The sequence below is a fragment of the Microcaecilia unicolor genome, chromosome 11, assembly GCF_901765095.1.
Source record: "Microcaecilia unicolor chromosome 11, aMicUni1.1, whole genome shotgun sequence".
NCBI lineage: Eukaryota > Metazoa > Chordata > Amphibia > Gymnophiona > Siphonopidae > Microcaecilia > Microcaecilia unicolor.
Window position 1 is genome coordinate 111818920 of NC_044041.1, and position 17215 is coordinate 111836134.

General features: G+C 45.4%; 1 protein-coding gene across 2 annotated transcripts in view; it reads right to left on the minus strand.

Annotated features, from left to right (window-relative positions):
- Positions 1-3438: 3438 nt before the first annotated feature.
- The window catches only part of LOC115481232 (neo-calmodulin-like), a 34071-nt gene continuing 20294 nt past the window's right edge, over positions 3439-17215 (minus strand). Inside the window, exons 4-7 of one of the 2 annotated variants that reach the window (XM_030220338.1) lie at positions 16244-16387; positions 14216-14322; positions 5629-5764; positions 3439-3876 (exon numbers count right to left, since the gene is read on the minus strand). In XM_030220338.1, the coding sequence (XP_030076198.1) occupies positions 3848-3876; positions 5629-5764; positions 14216-14322; positions 16244-16387 (416 nt within the window). In that variant the 3' untranslated portion in view covers positions 3439-3847. The remainder of the gene's footprint in view (positions 3877-5628; positions 5765-14215; positions 14323-16243; positions 16388-17215) is intronic. The other variant, XM_030220339.1, reaches the window with a different exon arrangement.

Below are 17215 nucleotides of genomic sequence, written 5' to 3' on the forward strand. Positions count from 1 at the left end.
TCCCAACAGGAGGGGAGTGGCTGTGGGGAAACGCACCATATCCAATTGGCTAGCAGATTGCATTTCCTTCACTTACGCCCAGGCTGGGCTGGCTCTTGAGGGTCATGTCACGGCTCATAATGTTAGAGCTATGGCAGCGTCGGTAGCCCACTTGAAGTCAGCCACTATTGAAGAGATTTGCAAAGCTGCGAGGTGGTCATCTGTCCACACATTCACATCTCATTACTGCCTGCAGCAGGATACCCGACGCGACAGTCGGTTCGGGCAGTTGGTGCTTCAGAATCTGTTCGGGGTTTAGAATCCAACTCCACCCCCCTAGGCCCATGTTTATTCTGTTCCAGGCTGCACTCTCAGTTAGTTGGATAAATTGTTAGGTCAATCTCAGTTATGTCCTCGCCGTTGCGAGGCCCAATTGACCATGGTTGTTGTTTTGAGTGAGCCTGGGGGCTAGGGATACCCCATCAGTGAGAACAAGCAGCCTGCTTGTCCTCGGAGAAAGCGAATGCTACATACCTGTAGAAGGTATTCTTCGAGGACAGCAGGCTGATTGTTCTCACAAACCCGCCCGCCTCCCCTTTTGGAGTTGTGTCTTCCCTTCTCTTTGTCTTGCTACATATGAGACTGGCCGGCACGAGCCGGTTTCGGGCGGGAAGACGGCCGCGCATGCACATCGGCGCGTGAGGGCTAGCAAAGGCTTTTGCTAGTGAAGATTCCGATTGGAGGGGCTGCCGTGGACGTCACCCATCAGTGAGAACAATCAGCCTGCTGTCCTCGGAGAATACCTTCTACAGGTATGTAGCATTTGCTTTCTTCCCAAGGAGTGTTTTCCGCAACCTGGTACAATCAATAGTGCTCAGTCATTTAGACTATTGTAACGCACTATATGCCGGCTGCAAAGAACAAATAATCAAGAAACTTCAAACAGCCCAGAACACTGCAGCTAGACTCATATTTGGCAAAACAAAATTTGAAAGTGCTAAGCCCTTACGAGAAAAATTACACTGGCTCCCACTTAAGGAACGCATCACGTTCAAAATATGCTCACTAGTTCACAAAATTATCCATGGTGACGCACCAGCTTACACGTCAGACCTGATAGACCTACCACCTAGGAATGCCAAAAGATCATCCCACACGTTACTACTACTACTACTTAGCATTTCTATAGCGCTGCCAGGGTTACGCAGCGCTGTACAAGTTTAAACATGGGGAAGGACAGTCCCTGCTCAAGAGAGCTTACAATCTAAAGGTAACAAACTATGTAGTCAGTGTAGGTATCATGAATGGGGAAGGTGGTTAGGCGCCAAAAGCAAGGGAGAAGAGATAGGCTTTGAGTAAAGACTTGAAAATGGGTAGGGAGGGCGCATGGCGTATGGGCTCGGGAAGTCTGTTCCAGGCATAAGGTGATGCGAGGCAGAAGGGGCGGAGTCTGGAGTTAGCGATGGTGGAGAAGGGTACAGATAGGAGTGATTTGTCCTGAGAGCGGAGGTTACGGGTGGGAACATACGGGGAGAGGAGGGTAGAGAGGTAATGGGGGGCTGCAGATTGAGTGCACTTGAAGGTCAATAGGAGAAGCTTGAACTGTATACGGTAGTGGATCGGGAGCCAGTGAAGCGACTTGAGGAGAGGGGTGATATGAGAGTATCGGTTCCTTGATTTGCACTTCCCCAACTGCAAAGGTATGAAATACAAACTAATGCATGCGTCAAACTTTACCTACCTGAGCACACAATTATGGAACGCATTGCCACACAGCTTGAAATTGATCTACGAAAGAACGAACTTCCGTATACTACTGAAGACCCATCTCTTTAATAAATTGTACACAAAGATCAACCAATGTGAATATGCACAACTCGCCCGTTTATATTCAGAACTGTTTCATAATATCTGCTTGTATACTATTACTTTGTTTTATTATCATCATGCTGACCAAGATCCTTCTGTAATACTAAATGTTTATTTTCTAGCATTCTTCCACTACTCATGATGTATTGTAAGCCACTTTGAGCCTGCAGAGAGGTGGGAAAATGTGGGATACAAATGCAACAAATAAATAAATAAAATATCTGTTGGTCAAGTTGAATGATGGTCTATAGTTCTACTTGCATAACGAGATCGTATGTGTTGCATTGTGCATCTTCTGTTAGTTCCATATGTCCATTATTCTTTGGTCCTTCTCTCTATAGCTTTAAATTACATTGAATTAGGGCTTATGCTTATATCCCGCTAACAACTGTTCAGTTCTAAGGGAAATGGGAAGCTGCAGTAGGAATCGAACTCAGTTCCCCAGGATCAAAGTCCACTGCACTGACCACTAGGCTACTCCTCCACTAAGTGGTTTAGAAACATCTTAGGGTTTTAGAAGTCAGAACATTCCTCTGAGAATTACAGTTGATTGTTTAGGGGGTAGATGGGATTCTAGTTCTAGTATATGCTTCTTAAATAGGAGGTATGATAGTTCCAGTTTTAGCCAGGTCCCTTGCCTAATCTTCTAGACTTCCATCCTACCCCTATCTTACTATTAGAACCTATGAAGGTCACAGATAATTTACTTTTCCTTGGTTCTTCTGGAGATCTACATGATGAGTTTCTGGTTTCTCAGGGATCTTTTCCCTCCATACTTGTGAACTGCTTTTGTACATCCCACAAGCTCTGGCCTGATTTGTGAGATGGAAAGGAAGGAAAAATTCTGTTTCTTACCTGATAATTTTCTTTCCTTTAGTCCCAATAGATCAGTTCAGAAGCCTGGCTTTTCTATGTGCTCTTATTTTTGTAGTTGCTTTATTCTCTGTCATGCTATAGCAGTTTCACTCTGAACAAGGTTTGGATACATTTCTCAGCTTCATTGCATCTTCTCTACCTCTTCGAAAAGGGATTCCTGGCCCTAGTGCTTTGTTGCAGTTGGTCTTCTTAAGTCCAACTTTCCAAGGGCTGTTGCCTAAACCATCTAGTTGGTTGTTTCTATTCCTAGTATTTTGCTTGTAGTTTGGATTATATTTCATTTATAATTTCAGCTTTCTTCTCTACAGCCTTCAGTCATAGGTGGATAATAGTTTCTCCCTAAAGAGGTCAGCCCTCTATCATTTCCCTGCTTTACTTTTGTACTGCTACACCATGTAGCAGGCTCTAAATTATTTAACCTTTCAGTGTTTATATTACATGCTATGCTTTCTATATGTCACCACCATTGCTTTGTCCACGAAATACTGAAGGTTCCAGAGCTGCAAGATACCCTTAAAGGGGCAAATCACGAGGACCTGTTTTTGTTCTCTGTCTCCATCCACTGGTCAATGGACATGACCCACAAGTTCTGGACTGATTTGTTGGGACTAAAAGAAATAAAATTATCAGGTAAGAAACACATTTTTTCCTTCCTCCAGCACCCATAGACAAGGTTTGGTTTCTATAAATATAAAATAAACACAGATGCAAAACAGCTGTAGAAAACAAGAGGTAGTTTTTACCACCAGAAGCAGAATTACAAGGCACAAAACAAGACTTTACAATCTTTTAGTGTGTTCTTTGTGAAGTGGGGGGAGTGATTTCACTGCTCTAGGCTCTCATCATGGGACTGGGCCAATGAGATGTGGGATCTGATTTTCTTTTTTAACTACTTGATGATACAGTACAGTAGTGAGATAGCAAGACAGGTATGTCCATTGTTAAGTATTTTGCTGAGCCCTGGAGAAGTGCTGAGGAACTGGAAATCACAACCACATGCAGCTGCGCTGAAGTTACACCCAAGAGTCATGGTGAGTCTCCAAATGAGAAGCAGGGGGAGGATGGAAGAGAGACAGTCCATCCAGCTCTGTACAAGGAGAGGACAGCACCTGTGCTCAGTCTTCTATTTGGCAGTCATCATTTGTACAAATTCTGCAAGAGAGAAAAACCTTGAAAAATCAACCAGCCATGTTAAGAGCGAGAACGCAATTCTTTGCATTGTCTGTTGGTGAAATAGGGTGCTTGACCAGGCACTTCTAGGATTAGAATTTTGATTATGTACTGTTTATCATTTTTTGAAAATGTTCTTTATTGGTCATATGACATCATGGTATTACAAGCAGCAGCATTACTATATAACAGGGGTTCTTAACTCAGTCCTTGGGACCCGGCCATAGCAAGCTATATGCAGATGGTATTACATGGCACTTTGGCTTCCCTTGCAAAGTGGGCGGGGCAGGGGCGTGTCAGCATCATTTGGTGGGGGGGGGGGGGGGGGTGTCGAACAGGGCACGTGGGACTTGGTACACTCCTGCTTGGGATATACCTAGCCAGTCAGATTTTCAGGATACCCACAATGAGTATGCATGAGATTAATTTGCGTGCACTGCCTCCATTGTATGCAAATTTCTCTCATGCACATTCATTGTGGATATCCTGAAAACCTGACTGGCTAGGTGTGTCCTGATGACTGGGTTGAGAACCCCTACTATATAGAATATTGAGCAAAACAAAAACTACAAATGCACAAGACCAATGTCTTGTTTATTATTAAGTAATATTATTAGCTTAACATGTATGAGTATTTATATATGTGTTGATTATGTATTGTTATAGTGTAATGGTGTTTTTTGCTTTTCTGCAAATGCTTAGGTTTATTGTATTTCATTGGGTGGTGTTTTGGTGCACTAGAAAGATGGTATGCAAACTCCAAATTACATTAAACAGAGCAAGACTACTACTCATTATCCTAGGTCTCCATTCCTTCACACACTGCTGCTCTTTAATCTCTGGGTATCCCTCCTGCACTTTGAGTCTTCTTTCCCTCCTTGTCAGACCAGTTCGCCCTGTTCTAAGTCCTTTTCTCTATCCCCCAGTCATACTTTTTCTCTCTATCTAAGCATTGCCTTACTTGGACAAACCAAAAGTCCATCAAGTTTCCAACAGTGACCAATCCAGGTCACAAGTACCTGGCAGGATCTCAAAATTGATTTCATGCTGCTAATCCCAGGAATAAGAAGTGGTTTTCCCCAAGTCTGCCTTATTAATGGTTTGTGGAATTTTCTTTTAGGAAGTTGGCCAAAACCTTTTTAAACCTTGCAATGCTAGCCACTTTTATCAAATTCTGTGGCAATGAATTCCAGAGCTTAATTGCATATTGAAGAAATATTTTCTCTGATTTGTTCTAAATATACTATTTAGTAGCTTCATTGCGTACCCCCTAATCCTTGTATTTTTGGACACAGTAAACAAAAAATTTGCGTCTACTTACTCTGCTCCACTTATGATTTTATAGACCTCCATCATATCTCCCCTCAGCTTTCTCTTCTCTAAGCTGAAAAGCCCTAACTTCTTTAGCCTTTCCTCATAAAGAAGTTGTTCTATCACCTTTATCATTTTGGTTGCCCTTCTCTGTACCTTTTCTAATCTGCTTTATCTTTTCTAGAGATGCAGTGACCAGAATTGCACATAATATTCAATGTGGAGTCACACTAAGGGCGATACAAAGGCATTATAATATTCAGTTTTGTTCTCCATTCCTTCTTAATAATCCTATTATATTTACTTTCTTTGCACACCGAATAGAGAATCTCAACATCTCTATTTTGTCATTTAGGCTCCCCATATAGATTGCTGCCCTCCATCCCAGGTCTCCCAAGTCCTCTGCGTTACAAAGATCCTGACCTTCATAGTTGACCTGCCCATTTTGGTCCACATCTGCCTCCTGGATCATCTCATTCACTTCCTCTTCCGTCAGCTTCTCGCCAAGGTTGGTCATAATATGACGCAGTTCAGCTGCACTGATGAAACCATTATTATCCTGAGAAAGAAGTATAGAGGGAATTATTACTCTTCAGTACATATAAAGGAGATAACGGGAACTGGGTTTAGTTTGAGCCTTTCTCAGTAGTTCAAGGCAAGTTACAATGATGTGTAAACGTCCCTCTCCCCCCCCCCCCCCCCCCGATTTCCCCTATTATTACATATATGACACAATGAATGATTTCTGATCTTTAAACAAAATATAATATTAGACAAAGGGAACCACAGTAAACCAGAGCCGTAGCGAGGGGAGCTGACACCCGGAGCGGGTCGCCGCTGCGCACCCCCACCCCAGGTGCAGCACAGTGCACCCTCCTCCCGCTGGAGCACACCCACCCCGGAGCGCATACCCCCCCCCCCCGGAGCGCATACCTGCGGCGAGGGACGGGCGGGAGGGCCGATCCGCCCCGACTGCACGTTGCTGGGGTGTGTCAGCTCCGCGCTGGTTCACTGCTCTCTCTGTCCCGGAACAGGAAGTAACCTGTTCCGGGGCAGAGAGAGCAGTGCACCAGCGCGGAGCCGACACCCCCCAGCGGCGTGCACCCGGGGCGGACCACGCCCCCCTTCCTACGCCACTGCAGTAAACAGAACACAGTTTTTAAATTATTTCATTTATTTAAGAATAAAAGTTATCCAACACTCATATCACCCATGTGAAAAAGTAACTGCCCCCTAAACTTAATAACTGGTTGCACCACCTTTAGCAGCAGTAATTGCAACCGAATGCTTCATATAATTTGATATCAGTCTTTGACATTGCTGTTGAGGAATTTTGGGCCACTCTTCTCTGTAGAACTACTTTAATTCAGACTTATTCATAGGTTTTTGTGCATGACCTGCTCAGTTCAGGTCCTGCCACAACATCTCTATTGGATTCAAATGAGAACTTTGACTAGGCCAATTCAAAACTTTAATTTTGTTTCTCCTCAGCCATTCAGATGCAGATTCTGTGTTTTGGATCATTGTCCTGCTGCATAACCCAGTTACGCTTCAGCTCATACAGATGATCAGACATTTTCCTTAAGAATTATCTGGCACAATGCAGACTTCATGGATTCTTCAATAATGGGCAATTTTTCTAGGTCCTGAGGCAGTACAACATCCCCAAACCATTATCACCATGTTTGACTGTTGGTATTGATGTTCATACTGTGGAATGCTGTATTTGTTTTACACAAGACATAATGGGAGCTGTGTTGTCCAAAGACTTCCACTTTGGACTTGTTTGTCCATAGATCATTATCCCAAAAAGCTTAGGGATCATCCATGTGTGTTTTTGCAAATGTGAAAAAGCAATGATGTTACTCTTGGATAGCAGCAGTTTCCGCCTTGCTATTCTCCCATGAATCCTGTTTTTGCCAGTCTCTTTCTTATTGTAGAGTCATGAACTGACCTTAGCTGGGGCTAGAGAGGCCTGCAGTTCTTTGGATGTTCTTCTGAGATGTTTTGTGACCTCTTAGATGAGTTGTCGCTGCATCTTTGCAGTAATTTTGGTAGGCTGGCCACTCCTAGGAAGATTCACCACTGTTCCAAATTTTCTCAATTTCGAGATAATGGCTCTCACTATGTTTGGTGGAGTCCCATAGCTTTAGAAATGCCTTTGCAGCCCTTTTCAGACTGATATATTTCAACAACTGTTTTTCTCATCTCTTCTGGAATTTTCTTTGAATGTGGTGTGGAGGGGCATTTTTGAAAGGACATCCAAGTCAGAATAGAGATATTCAGTTCATAACATCCAAAATGGATGTCCATCTCACATGTATTTTCTAACAGGAAATATATCAAGATTTCGGTTTGGAAATATGTGTGAGATGGACGTATGTGTGTGTGAAAAGCAGTGCTTTTTTTGTAGGAAAAAAGGTACCGATACTCAATATGGGCGGGGCCACAATCTATGGCTCCGCCCCTATGATAACCACACCCATGTTAGCCACACCCCTTATATAAACAGGCATCATTGAAAATATTATACCAGTATAGGAGAAAAAAAATAACTTGAATATTTTTCATTATCAATAATTTCTGTAAGATGTTACAGCTCCAGTATACCCAGTGCAAAATAAGATAGCAGATGTAAATTCTCAAATTGGACATATTCCAAACACTAAAATGAAAATAAAATGATTTTTTCTACCTTTGTTACATAGTAACATAACATAGTAACATAGTAGATGACAGCAGAAAAAGATCTGCATGGTTCATCCAGTCTGCCCAACAAGATAAACTCATATGTGCTACTTTATGTGTATACCTGACCTTGATTTGTTTCTGCCATTTTCAGGGCACAGACTGTAGAAGTCTGCCCAGCACTAGCTCCACCTCCCAACCACTAGTCCCGCCTCCCACCATCGGCTCTGCCACCCAATCTTGGCTAAGCTTCTGAGGATCCATTCCTTCTGAACAGGATTCCTTTATGTTTATCCCACGCATTTTTGAATTCCGTTACCGTTTTCATCTCCACCACCTCCCGCGGGAGGGCATTCCAAGTATCCACCTCTCTGTGAAAAAAATACTTCCTGACATTTTTCTTGAGTCTGCCCCCCTTCAATCTCATTTCATGTCCTCTAGTTTTACCGCCTTCCCATCTACGGAAAAGGTTCATTTGCTGATTAATACCTTTCAAATATTTGAACGTCTGTATCATATCACCCCTGTTTCTCCTTTCCTCCAGGGTATACATGTTCAGGTCAGCAAGTCTCTCCTCATATGTCTTGTAATGCAAATCCCATACCATTCTCGTAGCTTTTCTTTGCACCGCTTCAATTCTTTTTACATCCTTAGCAAGATACGGCCTCAAAAACTGAACACAATACTCCAGGTGGGGCCTCATCAAGGACTTATACAGGGGCATTAAAACCTCTTTTCTTCTGCTGGTCACACCTCTCTCTATAAAGCCTAGCAACCTTCTAGCTACAGCCACCGCCTTGTCACACTGTTTCATCGCCTTCAGATCCTCAGATACTATCACCCCAAGATCCCTCTCCCCGTCCGTACATATCAGACTCTCACCGCCTAACACATACGTCTCCCTTGGATTTCTACACCCTAAGTGCATCACTTTGCATTTCTTTGCATTGAATTTTAATTGCCAAACCTTAGACCATTCTTCTAGCTTCTGCAGATCCTTTTTCATGTTTTCCACTCCTTCCCGGGTGTCCATTCTGTTACAAATCTTAGTATCATCTGCAAAAAGGCAAACATTACCTTCTAACCCTTCGGCAATGTCACTCACAAATATATTGAACAGAATCGGCCCCAGCACCGATCCCTGAGGCACTCCACTACTCACCTTTCCCTCATACGAGCGAATTCCATAAACCACCACCCTCTGGCGTCTGTCCGTCAACCAGTTCCTAATCCAGTTCACCACATTGGGTCCTATTTTCAGCCTGTCAAGTTTATTCAAGAGCCTCCTGTGGGGAACCGTGTCAAAAGCTTTGCTGAAATCTAAGTAGATTATGTCTGGTGACTTTGTTTTTCTGATCATGTCGGTCCCAGTCTCTGATTCTGCTGCTCCGTTTCCAGGGATTCCTTTCCATTTATTTCTTTACTTTCCTCCTTTCTTCATTTCTTGATCTGCATCCATAGGTAAAAGCTGGGTCCTCCGCATACTTGACTGGAGGAGGTATAGAGTGGATCCAGTTTTTGCCTATTTTCTCCATCCATGTGCAGTTTTTCTCCTCTTTTCCCTTTCCCTCATCTCCGTCAGTATGCATCTCCTTCCTATTCTTCTCTCCCCTCCATCCATATGCATCTCCTTCCTCTCTCTTCCCTCTCATCCATCCATGTCCAACATTTCTCCGCTCTCCTCCCCTCCATCCATGTTCATCTCACTTCCTCTCTCTTCTCTTCATTCCCCTCATCCATGTACAGCATTTCTCCTCTCCTCCTCCCCACCATCCATATGCATCTCTTTCCTCTGTCTTCCCTCTCCTCCATCCAAGTCCAGCATTTCTCCTCCATCTGTGTGTATCTTCTTCCTCTGTCTTTCCTTCCCTCCAACATTTCTCTTCCCTGCCCTCCACTCCATCCATGTCCAGCATTTCTCCTCTCTCCCCTCCCCTCCATCCATGTGCATCTCCTTCCTGTCTTCCTTCTCCTCCATCCATGTCCAGCATTTCTCCTGCCTTCCCCTCCATCCATCCATGTCCAGCAACTCTCCTCTCTCCCCTGCCTTCCCATCCATGTCCAGCATTTCTCCTCTCTCCCCTCCATCCATGTGCATCTCCTTCCTGTCTTCCCTCTCCTCCATCCATGTCCAATATTTCTCCTGCCCTCCCCTCCATCCATCCATGTCCAGCAACTCTCCTCTCTTCCCTGTCCTCCCATCCCATCCATGTCCAGGATTCTCCTCTGCCCTCCCCTCCATGTCCAGTGATTCTCCTTTTCCCCCTATCCTCCCCCTCCCTTTCATGTCCAGTGTCTTGCCCCAGCCTCCACCTGCCCCCAAGATCGTTCCAACCCCATTCCCACCTGCCCGCCCTCAGCTCACCAACTTTCTGTTCTGCCCCCTGCAAATCTAATATTTACCGAAGTCGCAGCATGAACCGGCGGCAGTGAACACAGCAAGCAGGCAGGCTTGCCTCGTCTCTTTCCTGCCCTCTCTCAGCACAGCGTCCCACCTTCGTCGCTTCCCTGCCCTCTCAGCATCCCGCCCTCATGGAAAGGAAATTACATCAGAGGAAGGTGGGACGCTGAGAGGGTAGGGAAGCACAGAAGGTGGGACGCTGTGCTAGAGAGGGCAGGGAAGTGACGAGGAGGCAAGCTGCCTGCTTGCTGTTTTCACTGCCGCTGGTTCGCGCTGCGACTTCGGTAAATATTAGATTTGCAGGGGGCAGAACGGAAAGTTGGTGAGCCAGTCCTCAGTAAAAAAAAAGTGCTGGTACGCTGTACTGGTGCGTACCGGCACAAAAAAAGCACTGGTGAACAACCATTTTACAAACAGGAGCATTCAACACATGAACAGCAAAAAAGCAGAGACAAGGACGTCTGTCTGGCAGCATTCTTAGAAAAACAGCCACACAGACATCCCTGCAGAGCAGAAGGTTAGCCTACTGGTTAGTGAAGTGGACTTTTAAAGCAAGGGACCCAGGTTCAAATCCCACTTAAACTCTTTTATTTTGTAATTGTGAGCCCTTTGGGAACAGAAGAATACTTACTGTACCTAAATATATACCACTTCTATAGCCTTTAGATTTGCAAGTGGCTTATATAATCAGGTACAGTAGATATATTTCTGTTACTGGAGGGCTCACAATTACATAAAAAAAGAGAGAAGAATTGAAAGGGATTTGATTCTGGGTCCCTAGGTGGAGGGGGACAGCAACCACTGGAGGATTAAGAAAGTGTCATGCCTTAATCCCTCTAGTGGTCAGCTGCTCAATTTAGAGCACCTTTTTGTACCCTGGACATGACTGAAACAGGCCTAACTTAGGATGTCCTTCTTTTTAGGACTGGACATTTCCATTTGGTAGTTAGTGTTGGACATCCTTATTTTGAGCCCTCTCTAGTGCTGCACAAAACATGCCCATAACACACCCCCTTGCTATTTGGCCATACTGTAGTGCTGGACATCCCTTTTCTGCCTTTGCACAATTGGGATTTGGGCATTTCAAGCACATGGGTGCAGTGGCGTTCCTAGGGGGGCTAACACCCGGATCGCCGATGCGCCCCACCCCCCGGGTGCAGCGCCCCCCCGGAACAGTGTAACACCCCCCCCCCCGGCGAAAGAACCCCTCCCCCGGGTGCACACTGCTGGGGGGGGGGGGGCCGCGCGCCTGCCGGCTCTTTGTTTTCATGCTCCCTCTGCCCCGGAACAGGAAGTAACCTGTTCCAGGGCAAAGGGAGCATGAAAACGAAGAGCCAACAGGCGCGCGGCACCCCCCCCCCCAGTGGCGTGCACCCGGGGCGGACCGCCCCCTCCCCTTGGTACGCCACTGCATGGATGTCCATTTGGGCATTTTGAGACGTCCATATGCTTCGTAAATAAGCTCCAATTTGTGGTGACTATTTTACTCTCATGGTAAGGTTCATGTATATTGAGGTTTAGATTCAACAGGCTGCAGTCAAGCCTGGCTGTGATCCATCAACTCAATCTAATTTCCAATTAAATGTGGTCAACTGGTTGGTTAACTAAGGGGGGAAGTTACTTTTTCACATGGGTGTTATAGGTGTTGAATAGCTTTGTTCCTTTTTGTGCTTATGAAGGTTCTCTTTCTCTAGTATTACATTTTGTTTAAAGATCAGAAACCATTCAGTGTAACATAGATTCAATAACAGAAAAATTGAGAGGGGTGAAAAGCTTTTTCACTGAACATTCAGGTAATTATTTTCTTGTCCCTGGAAAGCTTACAAACTAACCTCCCCCTTTTACAAAACCGTGCTAATGGCTGCTGTTGCAGCAATGCCAACACAGCCTATTCAAAGTGAATGGGGTGCGTTGGCATTACTGCACATCTTTGTAAAAGGGGGGGAGTTTGTACATTCAGGGGGTAATTCTGTATAGATCACCTAAAGTTAGGCACTGGGATGATATGTGCTAAGCATAAATTCTATAGGCAGTTATGCTAGTGTTCCATAATGGTAGTTGCACGCACAGGTCATCATTTACATGCCTAAGGGGCGAAAGCACTTAAGCTAGCTCAATGGCTGGCGTAAATGCTTGTGCTTAACTATTTGCAGTTAGACATTCTATATCCCATATGTGTACTGCCTGGCATGCCCCTGACACACCCATACCCCTCCCAGGTCCATGCCACCTTGAAGTTGCGTGCTCTGCATTTTTAGCACGCACCTTAAGTATACCAACCAAGGGCGATTACATGTGTAATTGCTAATTGGTGCCAATTAACAAGCAATAAGCTTTAATTGGTGCTAAAACCAATTATCAGCTCATTAATTTGTGGACAGAGGAGTGGCCTAGTGGTTAGAGAACTGGTCTTGCAATCCGGAGGTGGCCGGTTCAAATCCCACTGCTGCTCCTTATGATCTTGGGCAAGTCACTTAACCCTCCATTGCCTCAGCTACAGACATAGATTGTGAGCCCTCCTGGGACAGAGAAATATCCAGTGTACCTGAATGTAACTCACCTTGAGCTACTACTGAAAAAGGTGTGAGCAAAATCTAAATAAATAAATATTAAATTAAGCTAAAACTGACCTTATTCTATAACTTTGATGAGCAAATTTGCATGCTAGTTGGAAATTTGGACGGACGCACACCTTTCTAGAATTAGGGGGACAGAGCCTGAAAATACATGCACCAGAAATACATCTACTTTTCTTGAGTATGCATCCACAACAAATACTCCCCAAAAAACATACCTGATTACCAGGGGTGTAGCCAGACCTCGAGGTGGGAGGGGGTCAGAGCCCAAGGTGTGGGGGGCATATTTTGGTCATCGCCCCGCTGCCTCCACCGTCCACTGCTGCCGCTGTACATCTTGGCTGGCGGGGGTCCCCAATCCCCGCCAGCTGAAGCACTGCTGTCACAAATACCTTGGCTGGCAGGGGTCTCCAACCCCCGCCAGCTGAAGACTTCGTCCAGCGCTGGTCTCTGGCACCGCATTGCCTGCCCTGCTCTCTCTTCCCCTCACATCCGGCATACTCCTTTTAGTGAAACTAAGTGTGCTCAATTTCACTAAAAGGAGCATGCCCGACGTGAGGGGAAGAGAGAGCAGGGCAGGCAATGCGGCGGCACTGCCACATACTAGCACTGGATGAAGTCTTCAGCTGGTGGCGAGTTGTGGACCCCCACAAGCCAACCAGGGGCCCAGAGCAAAATTTGGGGGGCCCAGACCCCCATGGCCCCACCTAGCTACACCACTGCTGATTACACACATTCTATGAGAATACATCCACAAAATATACTCTCTGAGCACACATACTGAGTGGAGGAGTGGCCTAGTGGTTAGAGCACCACTCTTGCAACCCAGAGGTGGCCAGTTCAAAATCCCACTGCTGCTCCTTGTGATCTTGGGCAAGTCACTTAACCCTCCATTGCCTCAGCTACAGACTTAGATTGTGAGCCCTCCTGGGACAGAAATATTCACAGTACCTGAATGTAACTCACCTTGAGCTACTACTGAAAAAGGTCTGAGAAAAATCTAAATAAATAAGTATATACCCATCTTAGAGATACAAAACACATACTTCACACATAGTATATATACATTTCTGGTGCATGTATTTTCAGGCTCTGTCCCCCTTATTCTAGAAAGTTGTGTGTTCAAATTTCCAACAAGCATGCAAATTTGCTCATCAAAGTTATAGAATAAGTTCAGTTTTGGGTTAATTTAATAATGAGCTGATAACTGGTGTTAGCCACAAGTACACACAGATGCACACTTGTAAGGTGTGCTCCATGTTGAAATGTACCCAACAATCATACATATACACAAGTTGGGAGACAGAAAATCTACTAGTGTACTCCACTCCCATCACCACCTCACTTTGTCAAACACTCGGAAGGCCTCACGGATCTCCTCCTCACAGTTTGTGTTCTTCATCTTGCTTGCCATTAGGGTGAGGAACTCGGGGAAGTTGATGGTGCCATTGCCTGCAGCACAAGGGAGTTGAGATTTTAAGCTAGGACAGAATAAAATACCAAAGAGTCCCCGCTTTCCTCTGTATTATCCTTAAAACTGTTCTGCCCATTAAACAAAGGAAGAATAATGATCAAATATTTTAACCCAGGTGAAATTATTGCTTAAACATCCTATGACCAGAGATAATAGCTTGCTTAAATTTGTATGCTATTATCTCTGATCACAGGGGTGGTAAAGCTCTGAACCACAGAACGAAAGCAGTAACTTTAGAGCAAAAAAGTAACCTAATACAGAAAATAAAGCTTATAGCTCTGCGGGGTGGCCGTTTTGCGTTAGCACATTTAAAGCACTCCGTTCCCGATGAAGCCAGGTTTTGGGCGAAACGGGTTCCCGTTGAACAGACATTGAAATTGAAGAGTGCCCAGCTTAAAAGCTAAGTGCAACAGTTAATGTTGGATTGTTAAATAATCATTGAAAAAAGAAAGAAAAAATATACCCACAAAAAGACATATCTCATAAGCCACATTAGAGGCTATTGAATTGTAAATTAATCTGAAATGAAGTTTTTTGCCCAATGATAGAATCGTGGCGTGTGTTATAAGAATAACATAACCGCGCACTAAACCCTGGGTATTCTACCCACGGTTTCTGAGGGCTTTTTCTTCATTTTTTACAAGCACGTATTTTGACATTAGTGGTAAAGCTCTGCACTGTTCTAGCGCTATTTTTAGAGCGTTGTTTGGAACAGTGCGGGGCTTTCGATCTTCTGCTCATCAAACACTGATAGGAAGGGTGACATTTCGCTATAGATTATTGCTGTATTTTAACACAGCAGTCATTTGCATACTCATTGCTTGCATCATACCAGTGTGGTAAAACTGACACACTGAGCCTCTACCACGTGTCTTTCTGCAGCAGCCCCTCTATGTTTAGATGATTAGATCCAGAGCTTCCAAATTACTCAGTTCCAGGAGGGAGATTTCAGACCAATCCTGGACTTCTGACAGCCCCATCCTGATGTATTATGGGACCGAAAGCACTGATTTCAATGGGTACAATCAGGGCTTACAAATACCACACTGCTTTAGAATGTAGGTTCAAAACTATGACTTGCCAAAACATCTACCTCCTGGCACTGGGTAATTAGGTAGCTCTACAGATCCCATTTGAAAACTGCAGAGCTTCTAAGCAATCCAGTAGGGACTGCTAAATGTCAGCCCTGGATTTCTGACAGTCTCATCTGGTGCATTACGGGAGGTGGAGCACTGATTTCAGTAGGTAGAATCGGACTAGAAATGCAACACTGCTTTAGAATTTATATTCAGAATCATGACTGGCCATAAAATCTACCTTCTGGAATCAGGGGCATAGCCAGTCCTCCGATTTTGGGAGCACCTGGGGAGGGGATTGGGGGACAATGCATTCCCTCTCCCCTTCCCCCTGGCATGTTAAAAATATCTTTACTGGAGAGGATGCTGAGGCTCCACCAGCCAAAGATATTCGCTGCCAAGCCACTCCTCTCCTCTTCTTGCTGCTGCAGGAAAGAAGAAGTCGGCAGCATGCCTCCAGTCACCAACTCCAGGACTTCTGGAGCACTGCATGAACTGAGCATGTGTGAGGACTCCCCGCATCGCCGGTGGCAGCTGGATGCACACTCTGTCTTCCTGTTTCCTGCAGTAGCAAGAAGAGGAGAGGAGCGGCTTGGCAGCAAATTTCTTTGGCATCCCCGCCAGCCATTTAACTGATGCTGCAGGTTTGGAGGGGGCCTGAGCCCAAAGTGGAAGGGAGTGGGCCAGGGCCAGGTCCAGGCCCCCAATGTCCCTTGTGGTTATGCTACTGCCTGGAACTAGGTAACTTGGCAGCTCTGGAAATGTCTGCAAAATAATAAAAAAGACAGCGTCAATATTAATTTCTCCTCCCTTCCCTGCTTACCCTCAGCATCAGCCAAGTTAATCAGCTCTTGCAGCTCTGCCTCAGTGGGGTTCTGGCCCAGTGATCGCATCACAGTCCCCACCTCCTTGATGCTGACAGTGCCATCACCATTCTTATCAAATAGTGAAAATGCTTCTTTAATCTCTGAGAAAAGATGGAAAACAAAGAAAGTTCTTTATCCTGAACCAACACAGGGAATACAGGAGGAAATTTTCATATGTTCTGAGTAAAGCAGGAAACAGCGAGAAACTTCCTGACCCTAAATAAAGACAAGAGTCATTTGAGAAAGTTGAATATCCTCAGAACAGCAAGAACATGCATGTTTTTAACTGCAGGGAAGGGACTAAGGTTCTTACAGATGTACTTGTGGCACAGGGAGGTGGCAGAAATGCCAAATCTCATTAATTAGGAGTGTGTCACACTCATTTGAAGGCTCTCTCACTCCCACACTCTTTCAGTCCCTTCTCTTACTCATTATGTGTGTGTCACAGTACACTCATTTGAATGCTCTCATTCTATCTGAGCTCCTATCGTAGCCAGACCTCAAGATGGGCCAGAGCCCAAGGTGAGGGGGCACATTTTGGTCGCCGCTCCCCACCCACTGCTGCTGCTGTACATCTTGGCTGGTGGGGATCCTCAAACCCCGCCATCTGAAGCACCACCACCGCAAATACCTTCATTGGCAGGGGTCCCCAAACCCTGCCAGCTGAAGACTTCGTCCAGCGCTGGTCTCCAGCACTGCCGCATTGCCTGCCCTGCTCTCTCTTCCCCTCACATCCGGCACACTCCTTTTAGTGAAACTAAAGTGTGCCGGACGTGAGGGGAAGAGAGAGCAGGGCAGGCAATGCAGCGGCGCCGCTGCAGACCAGTGCTGAATGAAGTCTTCAGCTGGCGGGGGTTGGAGACCTCTGCCAGCTAACCAGGGGCCCAGAGCAAATTTTTTGTGGAGCCCAGGCCCCCGTGGTCCCCACG